General features: G+C 39.9%; 1 protein-coding gene across 1 annotated transcript in view; it reads left to right on the top strand.

The window, feature by feature from the left end:
• ITGA2 (integrin subunit alpha 2) overlaps positions 1-15,473 on the top strand; it is a gene marked incomplete at both ends in the record, with an annotated part of 65,007 nt that overhangs the window by 14,351 nt on the left and 35,183 nt on the right. The window contains 3 exons of the mRNA XM_082301284.1: positions 4,606-4,729; positions 12,646-12,755; positions 13,704-13,795. Of these exons, the coding sequence (XP_082157410.1) occupies positions 4,606-4,729; positions 12,646-12,755; positions 13,704-13,795 (326 nt within the window). The remainder of the gene's footprint in view (positions 1-4,605; positions 4,730-12,645; positions 12,756-13,703; positions 13,796-15,473) is intronic.

Here is a 15,473-nt window from a genome sequence, read left to right as displayed (position 1 = left end):
CCAGATAGTGAATTAGTTTTCTTTATTTCAAGATTCTTAAATTATCAAAGTTCATTGCCTGAAGGCAGCAACAGATACTGAATCGTTCCAGCCTAGAATATACAGTACTTTGAACCTAGATATTTCAATGATTGGCACCCTTTTAATGCATGAGAGACCCTCTTATTTTGCACAGGCTTAAAATAGGTTTAAAAGAAACTTAGAATTTTCTCTTTTTTGGCTGCAAATGCTCGAGTTTCTTTTTCTGGATACTATATTAAGACAGATGTACAAAATGGATAAAAGATGTTCTTACAGTGTAAGCACCATCTAAGATGGAGGAAAATGGCAGGAAAAATGCCCAGTACATTATTGCCAGTATAAACTTGCTAAGCCCAAACCAACTAAGATTTGTGTGGAGTAGACGTAAAAAAACCTGCTAATTATTATAAAAATGTGGAATTTAAAATGTGACTGAAATATGCTGAAACTAGGCTCATTTGATAATGATTGTTCTGAGTCAGATTGTGTTTGCCAGCCTTTCTACTTTGATTTTTGCAAAACAGTTGTGAGTAAGAGGCAAAGCTGATCTGTAAGAATATTGCAGACAACAGTATATCTTCAGAGGCTGGGTTTTATGATTGCTTTTTTTGCTTTTCTCTTGTCACTGTCCTCAACTGTCTGCCTGTCCAGAAAGCAAACATGATAGAGGCAGCTTTGAAGAGACCTGTGATCTGGCAGACACTTCTCCATTATTCCAGCTGGACATTTTTGCTCTCAAAGAGCAGTGCTCTGATGCTGCAGTAGTGCAATTGTTTAAAAAGAATAAAATCATGCCCCAGTGGTAAATGGGAAGGATGGGTAAAATGGTTCAATGAGTAGAAGGGGTGGGTTACTGGGAAGAGTAAAAGGGCATCGCTTCTGTAAGCTGTGGTGAAGCCCAGAAGAATTACAAGGAGTTGAAGTTTCCCAGTGCAGGGGCAGGCAATGCCCTTGCTCCTTGGGATGAGCTCCCATCTTGGAGAAAGCAGGACCACAAGGAGTGGCCCTGAGAGGTCCAGGGATGGATGCTGCACAGCGGAGGGAGGTCAAGCAAGGAGATGAACAGGCAACACATAACCCAGCACACACTGTGCTGACCCCATCTGACTTGTCACAGCACCCCAGGAGAATTTGAACCAGCATGGGGACTTCACTTCAGGCTGTTGGCTGTCATACCTGCTTACCTGTAGTTTTACCCAGTTCTGGAGGAATTTTTTTTTGCCCTGCCTTTAGAATTTAACAAAACTCTCATCTTGGACATAGATTAGAAACATCTTCCATGTATTTGCACCAAAATTGTCCAGTGCACTCAGATGTTCAACAGTGTTACCATTTGGCTTGTGGTGTGATTTGCTAATAAGTGTGTAACAGTCCAGAGAGTCAAGAGTTTTTCTCTAAATGTCATTATATTTTGGGTCAGACTGGAACTGTTTATCATTCTAGATTGCTTCAGTCTCTTTGTTCGAAAGCCAGGGTTTAGTTTCCTGTACAACATATAATGTGGAGGGTTCTTCTGTATTTACATGCAGGAGAGCACTGTGTTATAGTTTCCTGTGGCCTCTTGAGAATGGGACATTGCTAAATTGTGCTTGATTTCTGACTGAGGAAAATGCAATTTAACAACAGACAGAAAACAACACAGGATATGACATGGAAAAAATGTTTTTATAGAATGAAAGTGTATTAAATCATAAAAGAATTACCAGCAATTTTCAATTTCTATCTCAATACACCTCTTGTCTCTCCTCAAAACCCAGACATAAACTGTGATTATATGAGGTTGTGTTTAGTGTCAAAAGGATTGCAAAACACAGAGTAATGAGTCTGTACATATTCTCTTCTCCAGTCTTAAATGGCATGACTCAGGAAATATATTTGTCTCTACGGATGTTTCTCAAGGAACTATACTTTTAGCAGTGGGTGACTTCTTGCTTTCCAGAGGCTGACTGTAGATAATGGTTGTTTGAGATAACTACTATATGATTTCCTGTTTTGAATTTGTGGTAAAAAAGTAGTAACTCTTTTAGAGTTGTATTTAGTCATCTGCTAGTGATCTTTGTGTTTTGAATTCTGTGGGCGATGGTACAAAATGCATTGACAATTTTTACAGGTCATGAACTTTGCCTGCAAACCTGTGGTTGTGATTTTAATATTTTCTCTATGATGTTACTGTCATTATTACTATTACAGTTCAGCTACTGTGAAGGGCTGTTTTATGCTGACATAAACCCTGCTAACCTCTCTTCCAAAACTGCTCCTGGGACCTGGGAGAAAGTGATACCAACAGTAAGCTCTCTGCCCATTAGAACTAGAGAAGTGTTTAGAATTTGAGCTTATATTTTTAAGATGCCATCTCTCCTTAAAAGGTCCTTGTTATGAGGGAGTATGGAAGAGGCTGCTTCTTTACAACACAATGACTCATACTAAATAACTGTGGTGAGGCCTATTTGTGTGTAAAGCAGATAAAACTCATTCTGTCTGGGCACACAGGAAGGGAGGGGGAAACATGAGTGATGTTGTTTAACCCATGAGCAACTCGGTGAACCTGCCTCACCTGGGAACCTAAGGGACCAGCTTCGCAGTGCAACCACAGGCCACGATTTCTTCCATCATTGTCATTTTTGGAGGGTTTTCAGGAGCTTTAAGGTGTTTCTCAGCTGGGCTGTAGCTTGTTCCTGGGATCCCACCGTTGTCTCAATCCTTCCACCTCCATGCTGGGGAAGGAGTTGCCTACTTACAACAGAGTCCCTCAGGGGAGTCTGGCCTTTTTCCTACAGCTGCCCCAGTGGGTATTCTCCTAGATATCCACCTATTTCTTGATCAGAAAGAAATCAAGCCCTTTGTGAATGAGGAGTGGGCCCCCATGTCCTACAAAATCAACTTTGTCCCCAGTCCACATTGCTGGTTCACCCCAGAATGGCATGGGATGGCACATCATTATTCCTAGTGCCCAGGGAAAAGCAATTAATAACAAAACCACATCTAAGTAGAGTTGCAGTATTAAGTGTCACGATTTATTAATGCTGTTCTACCTTGCATGTTTGTATTTCTAAGTTTTTCTGTTTGGACAACTGTTCAGACTGTTTGGACTGAAAACAAAGACTTCTGGTGTGATAATGAAATGACTCAAAAACTTAGGTTTTCTGATGCAGCAGATAATCTCATTTTTATTCCGGTGCCACAAATTAAAATATAAACAGTATTAGCAGATACAGTCAGGGCATTTTGTCTGAGCATGGAAAGTTGAGGTGAATGGAATTGCACCCAGCTGGTGGACAGTTACAAGCAGTGTTCTCCAGGGCAGAGTTTTGCTTGATATCTCCATTGACCTGGATGAGGGGATTGAGTGCACGCTCAGTCAGTTTTCAGGTGGCACCAAGTTGGGTGGTGGGAGTGTTGATCTGCTGCAGATCATATGCAGAGGGATCTGGACAGGCTGGATCCATGGGCTGAGGCCAATGGTGTGAGGTTCAACAAGGCCAAGTGCTGGGCCCTGCCCTTGGGTCACAACAACCCCAAGCAGTGGCACAGGCTGGGACAGAGGGGCTGGAAAGGACCTGGGGGTGCTGGTGACAGCAGCTCAACATGAGCCAGGGTGTGCCCAGGTGGCCAAGAAGGCCAATGGCATCCTGGCCTGGATCAGCAATAGTGTGGCCAGCAGGACCAGGGCAGGGATTGTCCCCCCGTACTGGGCACTGGTGAGGCCGCACCTCGAGTGCTGTGTCCAGTTCTGGGCCCCTCACTGCAAGAAAGACATTGAGGTGCTGGAGGGAGTCCAGAGAAGGGCAATGGAGCAGGGAAGGGTCTGGAGCACAAATCCTGTGAGGAGCAGCTGAGGGAGCTGGGGGTGTTTGACCTGGAGAAAAGGAGGCTCAGGGGAGATGTTATCATTCTCTACACCTGCCTGAAAGGAGGTCATGGCCAGGTGGGAGTCAGTATCTGCTCCCAGGTAACAAGCAACAGCACAAGCAGAAATGACTTCAAGTTGCACCAAGGAAGGTTTAAACTGGACATTAGGAAAAAATTCTTCCTGGAAAAGGTTGTCAAGTTTTGGAACACTCTGCCCAGGGAAGTGATGGAATCACCACCCCTGCAAGTATTTAAAAGATGTGTAGATGTGGCACTTGAGGACATGGTTTATTTGTGGATTTGGCAGTGGTTGGGCAAGGCTTTTTCAGCCTAAAAGATTCTGTGATTCTAATGTACCTCAGCAGGCTGTTGATGTGTTTGCTCTGCCATAAGATTAATTTATGTCTAAAGGTAAAGGAGGATAACAGACCTCTGAATCATACATTTTGCCTCCATTCAGCTAAAACATTAGTAACGCTGTGACTTTTGTTAAGGCCAACAGTGAATGAGTCATTGATCTCTGCCCACAGTATCACAACACATGTAAAGAGTGCTAGAGAGGCATTTCACAGAGGCAGGGTACTGTAGCAAAAACACTGTTTTTTCAAGCATGTGTCAAAGGCTGTATTTATTTTCTTCTGTTGTGGGAGCTGTCTCAGATGAAGAGCCTTTTTCATTGGGATCAAAATTCTTCTTTAATTGCTTCTGTGGTAATCATAATCTTTGTCTTAACAGGGATTCTTCATAACTGCTGTGAAGCCTACAATATTGGGCTTCTGGAAGCAAAAATATTTTCTGGTCCACCAAGAGAGCAGTTTGGATATGCAGTTCAACAGTTTGTAAATGAACAAGGCAAATGGTAAGCAATTTGAATGGCTTGGTTTATGTCCAGCCAAAAGCTTAAGTTAAAAATGTTGCAACTCTTAATATTTCTTTTATAATTCCACATTTCTTTTAAATGCGTTCTGGCTAACTCCTTTTTATATTAGACCTATATTTTTACAAATAAATGCTTGGGGTTATCAGACCAAAAGTTGAGATATTCTAAAGACATATGCATGTGATAGTTCAGACTCTTTTCCTTAACACCATGTGACCTGAGGTCTTTCTTTCAGTAATCTTTTACTTTCATCTCCAGTACACTAATTTCCTTAGGCTTACAACTTCTCTAGAATTTTAACTCACATTTCATTCCTTCATGTACCCACAGCATCTTTGTTACACTTTACATATATGTGGGATATTTTTCCATTTTAACATTGTTAAGGTCAAAACCAAATTATTAGAGCCAGGGAGTTCTAATTATTAATATTAAATTAAATTAAATTACATCTATATAATTTTGTGTCTGATACAGTATTAACTGTTAGCTTTTCAAGGGATGGTGTATTTGGCTGTCTTTAGTAACACAATCATAACAAAGTCTTGTGTCTGCTACATCTCTTCAGCCATAAAATTTGACCTGAAATCCAATGTTGTTACCACAACATCAGGCTTGATGAGCAATTAGTAAAATTTTTTTTCTAGAAATGTTGTTGTAACGAATTACAGGGACTAAGCACATTTAGTGGAAGACACATTGTTTCCTCTTCTGCAGCCTCCGCAGCCACAAAGCTTAAGGTGTCCTTATGTGTAAGGACTACAAGTCTGTGAAAGTAATTGAGAACTACTGAACTCTTAAATGTCTGTTTGCATGTACATGGCTTTAAGTCTACAGCAGGAAGCCACACCAGATAATATAAATTATGGTATGCTGAGGCACTTCAGATGTGACATCCTCCATAGACTGAAATGTGTCAGAACCCAAATAGCCACAAACTGGTGGTTTTGCTTAAGTGACAACAGACTGATACTCAGTAACTGCACTTCTCTCAGTAAAAAGAAAGTGAGAGGTCAAAATCTGAAATTCATGGAAATGCATGTGAAAATGCATTTTGCAGTTAAAATTTGGAAAAACAGGTACAAAATTACTGAGACAGCAGAGACGTTTGTGACCGCACTGCTCAGAGGCACCGCGCGGCTGCAGTTGGCTACACATGCAAATGCACGACCCCTGAGATCTCAGCAGTGTTTACCTCCAGGGACCAGGAGACAGAGGAAAGCAGAGCTGTATCCTTGGAATTAAAACTTTGGCATTTCCTCTCCCTCAGCTCAGTAGGCTTCCAGCCTACCCCCACCCCTCATCTGATGCTGTGGTGGCTTCTCACTGCATTTTTGCCTGCTTTAATTGTGTTTAGTCACCCATAGATCAGAGATCTCTTTTTTTAAAAAAAAACCAACTTCTGTGTAAAGCCACTGAAGGAGAACAAGAATGTGCGCCATGTGCCTGTAGTGAATTGAATGCTTTTGCCTCATATATGGAGAAATTGCCTTGTGTTTTATACTTCTGAGTTTTTCTGTAAGCTTGCAGCAGAAGCAATAGGTGCCTAACTCACCCAAGCTATTTATGTTTTATATTTCCCTCTTTTATTTTTGCTTTTGATATAAAAACTCCTCCACTATCACTTTCATGCATAATGTGTGCTGGATTGCAGGGAAAAAAAAGTAACTTTTTAACTTTTCCTGTCTTACAGAATCATAGAATCATTTAGGTTGGAAAAGATCTTTATGGCTGTGGAATTCAATCAATTTTCTCCTAAGTATATGAATATTTTTAATCTGGTAAACTTTTCTGTATATAGGCACTTCACCATTAGTTCTTTAACTGCATGATGTCTGACCTAGCTCCAAAAGTCAGGGAAATTTTATCAGCTCATTTTCAAGTAACTAGGACTTGTTAGAGGCTCTTCAGTGAAGAAAAGCTGTTTTTAGTCTCCCACTCAAAAAATCATTAGGCAAGCTTAAGAAAAAGGTGAGTTATGTTCTACTGTCTTGTTCTCTTGATTTCTAGGCTGTTTTCTTTTTCTTGGGACAACAGAGCTTTTTCCTGCATGCATTATTAAAAAAAAAACAAAAAAAAAAACTAAAACCCAAAACAAAAAAGCCCGACCAAGCAGACAAAAAAACCCAAACAGAACAGTCAATCTGATTCAAGTTGTTCAGTAGGAGTTGTTTTCTCCTATGAGCAACGCAGAGGCTGCAGTCCATGCAGAGAGTTCTTGTTGACATGGCTGAACTGGGAACAAGATAAACAGTCTGAGATAAGATCAGGGTGATTATTTCTGTCCAAGGCGAGCATTCATCATCATACGCTTTTGTGAAGAGATCCTCACTGTGCAGCAAGAATCTGTTGTATTAGAAAACTGCCAGGCACAGAGTGGGGCTGCTCACCACACAATGTGCTGCTGGGGTGCCCTCTCTCCCCAAGAGAGGTTATCCAGAATCTGAGGTCCACCAGAAATTTTATCATTTCCTAGATTTTCCTTAATAAATTAACAGGGTGCTATATAAAACACAGCTTTAAAAATCCTCCTGTACACTCTCGAAGAGTAGAAAGGAGAGATAGAGAAACACAGCAGATGCAGTTATATTATTCAGCTGTATTTCTGGGAGGTGCATCTCCTGAGGCAGTAAGAACTATAGAAATGATAGAGAGAGAAAAATTTTTGCAGAATTGGTACTGGTTTTCACTTTTCTTGGAGATGAGTTCAGAGAGAAGAGGGAAGGCAGTCCAAATGGGAATGCAGGACTATTGAAGAATTTAGTACAAGTTAGGATGCTGTAACACAAACCACTGAGGAAGACTTTTTGTGTAGAGACAAATGATCCAGGATAATTGGGCACTGGTCTGCTGTGCATTGATGAGCCTTGATGGCATGTGATGCTCATAAATAAGGACAAACTTGCAAGTCAAGCACAACTCAAGCCTTTCGCAGTGTCTGGTGGGAATTTAAAAACAGGAGCTCTTTAATGAACTCAAGGAAAATTGTGAATACCAATAAAACCCATCAATTAGAAAGGTTTAAGCAGGTTACCACACAAGTAATTAGACACCACAGAAACATCATTCAGTTTATGTTGTGATTCTCCCTGTCAAGAGGCCATCTGCATTTGAATCCTAAATTGAGATTAAAATTTCTGTTATTTTATAAACATAGTCTTTTATAAAGCCAGATTGAACCCTGCCAAGTTCATCTTGAACGTGCATTCCCTGAACAGCAGTTGATAGTACATTCTTCAGAGATGAAGAATGCTGAGCGTTGGTTTTAGATCTGTCACAGGTGAGGAAGATTGAAATAGTTGTAGATAACTCTTAAAATGCTTCCTCCTACACATATGTGTCTTCTGACACATGCTGAGCTGTGCCTGTGTGCTTATGATTTTCAATTTTTAAAATTAATTTGGTTTTGAATTTATATTGTGGGATTTTTCTGTCTTAAAGTATTTTGTTTCACTTCACATCTCGATAATGACACCTTAATATACAGTGCACTTACTGATATATCACATAGTTATTGCACTACCAAAAATAGTTTAAAAAATCATTGCCTACTGCTCAGTGGTCACCACATACAGTGGCCTTTCTCCTGAGGGTCTGTTCTGCCCCTTCAGACCAATAAGATGTTTTTTCCAAAAAGACACATTTCTGTATGAATTTCTATTGAAATAAGTACATTTTCAAAGCTTTCTGATTTTAATGAGGATGGCCATTTCTTTTGAGGAGGGCAATTTTTTAAATTTTTTTTCCTAACAGAAGCTGCCATTGTTACAGCTCTGTTGTTTCAGTGCCAGCACCATTGCTAATGCGGAGTTCTTTACCCAGCTTTTGTTTTCCCTGACTGCATGCACCACAGTTTGCCCTTTTCCTGCTTGGAGAAGCTCTAGCTGCTTTTTTGTAGGACTTCTGAGTTTGTCACTCAAACTCTCTTGCCACAGCTCACTGTAGTTTCTGAACTTTTGATTCTTGTTGAACGGATCAAAATTTTAGATAGTGAGAAGTGTTTTAGTGTGCACAGAGAGGCATCTATGAGAGTGAAGAGTTTTCTGGTCTTCATATCTACTCATCACTTCCTGTAATTTCCTGTAGGAAAAAAGGCCAGATGATCTAAGAGGTCCTTTCTACTTTTATTTTCCTATTAGCCATCTTCATGTTTAGAAAACAAAACAAAACACAACACAATGAAGAGCAAATACATGAAAAGAGAAAAAAAAAAAAAAACAGAAAATATAAAACATGCTCTGACAACAGCTGGGAATTCAGCCCTTCACTATGAATTCTGATTTTGCTTTCTGCTACATTGCAGTTTGCTGGTTACTAGCTTTGTCATGGTGTAATTTCCCAGAAATAATTCCTGTTGCACTTTGATCTGCCACTCCTCAGCTTGTGTGGTAAGGCATTTCTGCTGAACTTCATTTGGCTTCCTAGTGCTTCGTGTACAGCGTTGGAGAATGATTAGGGAGATGAATAATAAAATCAGTAGAAATATTATGTTATAGTCACTATCATATTGTGTAAAGACAGTCTGCAAGGACACATAAGGAAATTTTGTAAAAATAAATATTTAACTCATGGCCGAAAATTACCCTTAATTAATACATTATACATGATACAGTTTATTTGGAAACAAGCATTCTCAAGTATTTTAGTACTACTTTCTTGCATTCTTTCCTGATATATTCTGTTTCACTTTGCCTCATGCATCCTGTCTAATCACAGTAAAAAAAAAATTTGTAGTTAGCAGGATGCTAGCCAGATACTCCCTTGCTGTCTTCACTTCTGATGTTTCAGAAAGATACACATGCATTTTCTCAAAGCAGCATTGTGTAACTCCCTACTGTAATGGTTTATGTTAACTTTGAAAGGCAAGTAGGACTTCCTGATTTTTAATGTAGATTAAGGTTAGTATTAAATATAAATAAGGCAAAGAATACAAGAGAAATAGAAATTATGTTATTTCCTAAAGCATTTAAGGTTGGCAATTAAAAGTAGAGGGCTAAGCTTGGCTTATGCCAGTTAATAATTTTTTCTCAGGCATGTATTGATGACAGGTTAGTTAAATCAAATAATGGAATGGGTTTAATAGCTATGTTCATTTCTGAAAATCACAGTCAGTAACAGTCAGTTCTAAGTGTTAATTTCTGTGTATGGAGTGGCATTTTTTGGCCTTCATCATAGGTATGACATTGAGATTCACAGACTCTGCAAATCTACAGGGGATATAGAAAAATAAGTTAATAAAATAACTCCCAGTAAGCTATGAGGGGTGCAAGATAAATGAAAGACAAAATAAAGTAGCTTTGTGCACACTTGGCATAGATTAAAAATTGTATCTAAACCAATAAAAGTTAATCTTGTTTTGTCTTACACTTTCCTCTTTGTACCATGCAACAGCTTCAAGGTTAGTTTCAGGGGTAGCAAAAGTAAAATTATCTTGTGAGTATCAAGTTTAAGAAGTGATGGTTCCTTGGTATAAGCAGATATTTGGCTTGCAGTTAATGTTGAAGGCAGGGAAAATGGGAGCCAAATAATGTCCATGGAATAAGCAAAACTATGCGTGCTGAAAGGGAGAGAGCAGCTTTTAGCAAACACTGGGGATGATATTTGTCTCTAGTTTATGCCATTAGCAGGGGTGAAACTTGGAGATAGTTTGGAGTTAGGCTTGGATTTGAGTAAGCTAGTGCTGGACTATGCTTCTGTTTCTCTTCTTCCCTGGTTCTCACTCTGCTTGTGAGTGAAACTGTGTGCACTGGGCTCTCAGGAAAACCTGTGGCCACACAGCAGTGCCAGCACAACACAGAGATTCACAGATTTCATGGCCAAATGGGAGTGGTTGCAGGGGTTATTTCCAAGATACAAGGTCATTCCCTGAACTCTAGCTGTCATCCTGCAAGGACTCTGAAATGTTTGCCTTCTGGGAAACTTAGAAAAAACATACAAGCGTTTATAAATGTACACAGTGCAATGTTCAGCTTGACAGTTAATGCTGGAAAGCTGTTCCAGTTTCAGATATTGCACATGCAGTGTTGCCATCCATTTTAAAACTATTTCCTGTTTCCACGAAAACTCTTATCCCTTCTCTCTCTCCCATGAGCCCAGTTAGCATTTTAAAGCCGTACCAAAACTGGTAGTACCTAGCAAGGTGTAACACCACGTCTTCTTCCTGTTCCTTCTCCTTCTTCCTCCGACTATTGACCAGCTCCAGCCCTCTGTGTCAGTGCAAGTATTTGCAGATTATGTTATCTCTTGGCACATGACCAGTGCAGTAGTTGCTTATGAGCTCTGTTTTTTTGATACTGAGCTGCAGCAGTTCTGGTTTCCACTGTGCCTAAAAGACTCAGAAACACACATAAAATAAGAAAATCAGAGGCCTCCTCATGGCTTCTGTAATGTACAATGTTATGATAGAGAGAGGTGTTTATATGAACCTAAGCTGCATATTTAGAGATGCTGGAAGTACACAAAGTCCTGTTCCTGCTGCCTGCATAATCAGTGTTTTCCAACAAGGTAATTGAGAAGGAGTTAGGCATTCTTAAAATATCCAGACACACGAGAAAGATAATCTGAAACCAAACCCCCAGCTGAATTGGTAAAATAATGTTACTTGTGTTTAATTGAGGTGAAATAAACTAAAAAATGAGTACGCAGATAGCAGTATTTTTTCTGAGCAAACTAGAAAGGTCTAAAACTCTTTCTTGTGCATCTAAAACTCTTTTACAACCATTTTATTCAAAGTAGTAATAACGTTGCAGCAGGAAAATCAGATGATCCATAGGAAGTTAATACTATATATAGCAATTGCTTTGAAATATAATAATTTCACAATTTTTTTAGTAGTGTAAGGTATAGTTGTGTTAGCTACCTATAAAATTTTAGAGAATAAAAATTTTGCTTCAAACAACCTATTGACACACTAAAAACAATGGTTTCTAATGGAACTCAATATTCTATATTGGGCCCCTATTACTTGTCCTCTTACTGTCCCCAAAATGCATTAATTGCTACCATGGATTGTTCTGTTTGAAAATAAAGTCATAGTACTGCTGGAGCAAGTACCCATGATCCCTGCTTTTCAATAATCTGTTTTATTTTTAATAACCCTTGAGATCATCTTTTAGAGAGTTGTGATGAAATATAGGTGTTCTTAAGCAGTATTCCCAGAAGGTGAACTAAACAATTTTGTGAAGGCTTTCAAATAAAGATTAAAGGAGTCTTGAAGAGCAGATACTACTGGAGGGAAAACCTTATGGCAAATGAAGAAATGAGTCAGAGAATATTAATCACTTTGTATTGCAGGCAAAATGATCACAAGTATTAACTTTCGTGTTCAAGATTAGAGACTTTATGCAGCAGATTGTTACCACCAGCAGTACTTTCTTTCTGACTCAGTGTTATCAAGGTGTGGTAGTGTTCAAGCTCAGACGTAAGTGTTTGACTGCTGCTGAGCAGATCCTGTAGAAAACGTTTCTTATCAGTTAAAAGAATAACCTAAAAGGAACCAGTTAACCATTAACAGACAGAACAATAAATAATATGTCTCTCGATCCTCAACATATATATTTCTAAGTTTTTGTGTACCTGTATATATTAGTATCTTCACTGTGTTTCGTCTGACCTGCGACACAATATCACATTAAAAACAGTACATGTGTTTGAGGCAGCTGAACCCCAAAGGCTCTCCCATTCTTCTTCTCCACCAAAGCTGCCCCTGGTGAATCCGGTGTAAGGTATTGACATGCAAATAAAGCTTCTGAACAGTTCTGGAGAAGACTCCTACACCTGAATGCCTTGGGTGCTATATCTCTGGAAAGCCTCTTTTACCTGTTACCCATAGTGAGCCATGCATGCTGAACTTCTCCAGTATCATTGAGGATCTAATGACATTCCTTTTCCTCTAGGTTGTTGGTTGGATCACCCTGGAGTGGCTATCCTGCTAACAGAACTGGAGATATATATGCATGTCCTGTTGGTGTGTCCAAAAACACATGTAAAAAACTGAATTTACAAGGTACGTTCTAACTGGCAATGTCTTGCTGCAATTGTCCAGTTTTTCTTTGTGTATGTATGAGGCCAATCTATTTTATTAAAACTTTTTCTAACTAGCTGTCTTCATAATCTCAGATTCTATGGGGTGTGTGTGCTGCAAGGCCTCAGTGCCAGCTGCTGATGAAACCTGTGTCTCTCTGATCAAAAATTGGTGCCTGGCACTGGAGTCAGGCCAGGTGGTGCCAGCTGCTGGAGGCACTGGGGTCTCAGTGTCACCCACCGGAGCAACTGGGGTCTTTACCCTGCAGCCATGGGGCAGGAACAGTGTGGATCCCAAAGCCAATGTCTGGCAGACACAGGGCTCTGTGTCATTGAAGGGCTCCATGCTGGCATCCAGGGGTGGGTGGCTGGCAGGGCAAGTGTCTCTACTTTCCCTAAACCAAGTAGGGGTGGGCATCTGTGTTTGCCAACTAAGTATAAAATGGAGTTCAAATCTGGATACAGTGAAAATACAGGGCAGCAGAGTGTCCTGAGTTGCCTCCTTTATGTTTGCTTGTGGTGCAGGCCATATCTGCCCTCCATTGCCCCTTCCAGTTTTCTGTCTAAAGCCTGATACTGGATCAGAGGAGTCTGGTGTCCTGAGGAATGTAACAGTAGCTACTCAGCTGCAGCTACTCAGCCAGCCAAAAATATGCCATAGGTAGATCCTTTTTTCCTCTCTTTCGCCTTCAGGTGTCTTGAGAGCAGATACTCTAAATGGCCATACTTAATTCATGTCTACAGTTAATGGTTAGCAATTTTTTCCCCAAAGATTGGCTTTTGTTTCTTTTGTCTCAGAATTCTACGCTGCGATTTGGAAAATGTGCCTTAGATTCTGAAAAGTCAAGTTTTTGAAAAGAATTCTAACTTAGTAAATTGCTTCTACATCTTATTTATTTATCTGTCATTACTTAATCTAATTTTATTTCAGCTTTAATAAATATTCCAAATGTGACTGAAATTAAAGAGAACATGAACCTTGGCTTGACTCTGATACAGAACTCAAAAACAGGAGGATTTTTGGTATGTATCAAGATCATATTCAGTACAGACAGACACTCCTGAGGAGACTGTAGAAACTAGAATTCTCCACATTTTTTCATAAGTCCAAGCTAAATGTAATTTATTATGCAGCGTGTATTAGTGTATCTTTTCCATATTTTAAAATATTGCATCCCACTGCAATTACCTAGGGTCCAAAAGCAATTGTGAAATGTATCCTTAATGCAGGAATATTGAGAAGGCTCTCCCTCATCATTTACCTAAGTGTCCTATCCGAAGTAATGACTCAGTAATTTAAGTCAGACAATATACACAAGAATATTATACAAGTCTTGTATAGTTCTGATTGTGCTTTCAAAAGACTTTATATAATCTCTCCTCCATCATTTGCACTAGCACAGGCACCTGTTCTCCTGAGATAGTAGGATTTCTAGTCCCATGGATTTGTGATGTGTTTTATTTGGTTAGCAAGCTGAAGGAGGATGCATTTTCTCTATGTATATTCCACAAACCACTGTCCTTGGAGCCTGCAAAACAGAATCTTACTCAAAAGGAAGCGAATGCCTGTTTCATATGCTTTTTTATGATCCTAGTCATACGCATGAAAACTGTTGCTGTGTAGGTGTACTCCACTTTGATGTAGCCATGCGCAGTAAATAAGCGAAACAATAAATTACAGACAGAAGACCTCTAGGGTGCCCTTAAGCTTTGTAATTTTTGTTGCATCTTCCTAGTAATCACAAAAGTATTCAAATATTTATTGTATTCATTCATACATAGCTCAGTTTACTGAAGTACTTAGAAGTATGCCTAATTCCCATTTCTTCAGCAGCTCTCTTGAAACTAGTAAAGTTACTCATAACTTCAAAATGCAGCAACAGGGCTTTTCTTGACTTGTGGCTTGAAAAGGTACTGATTAAAAAAATCTTACTCTGTCTCTTAAGTAATACTTTCAATTACAGGTAATGTCCTATGCATACCCACTTTTAATCAGCGTGAGTAACTGCAGTGTTTTAAAATATCTCATGCAAGAAAATTTGCGTTTTCTAATAATATTTAAACTTCTCTCAATTAAAAAGAATTTCCCGCTCCATATGTTATTGATTGACTCTCCTTAAATTGCATGAATTAGAAAAGGTTGAATTCTAAGACATAAACAGACACGTCTTTGTCAAAAAGGGCTTCTTTTTAACATGAGGAGAATGGAGTACTGGAGACAGGTGCTTATCTGTGACTCAGCCTCAACAAATACCAAAAGCCCCATGACTTAGTTGTGGCAGGTATTGGACCACATGCATGGACTCTCCGCTCATAATTGCAAGCTGCTGCCATCCAGGACTTTGCTCTGAGACTCTGCCTGTGGCAGCTGGCCTCTGTGATGGGTTCTTTGGGTTCTTTCAGGGCTTCCCCCTCCCAGCTCACTGTTCTCCTTCCTCCTGTGGCCCCTCCACCTGCCTGTCCTAGTCTGTGCTGCGTGCTCAGTCCCTGGGCTGCTTGGCTTGGAATGCGACCCAGGCTGGCGTGCCTGTGCTGCAGCTCCCAAGCCCTGCTGGTTCAGCTGCTGATGCCATGGGATTGGTTCCCACAGGTATTCTAAGTACAGGGCAGTCTATTCCCACACGCTTATTACATTTTTCTGAGGCATGCTTAGTCCTGTTGGAGAGGTGCTGAAGAACTTCACTGATGGTTAACAAGATTT

Source organism: Coloeus monedula, assembly GCF_965178545.1.
Source record: "Coloeus monedula genome assembly, chromosome: Z".
NCBI lineage: Eukaryota > Metazoa > Chordata > Aves > Passeriformes > Corvidae > Coloeus > Coloeus monedula.
The sequence above is the reverse complement of the archived record's forward strand: the minus strand, read 5'-3'. Positions and strand labels throughout refer to the sequence as shown.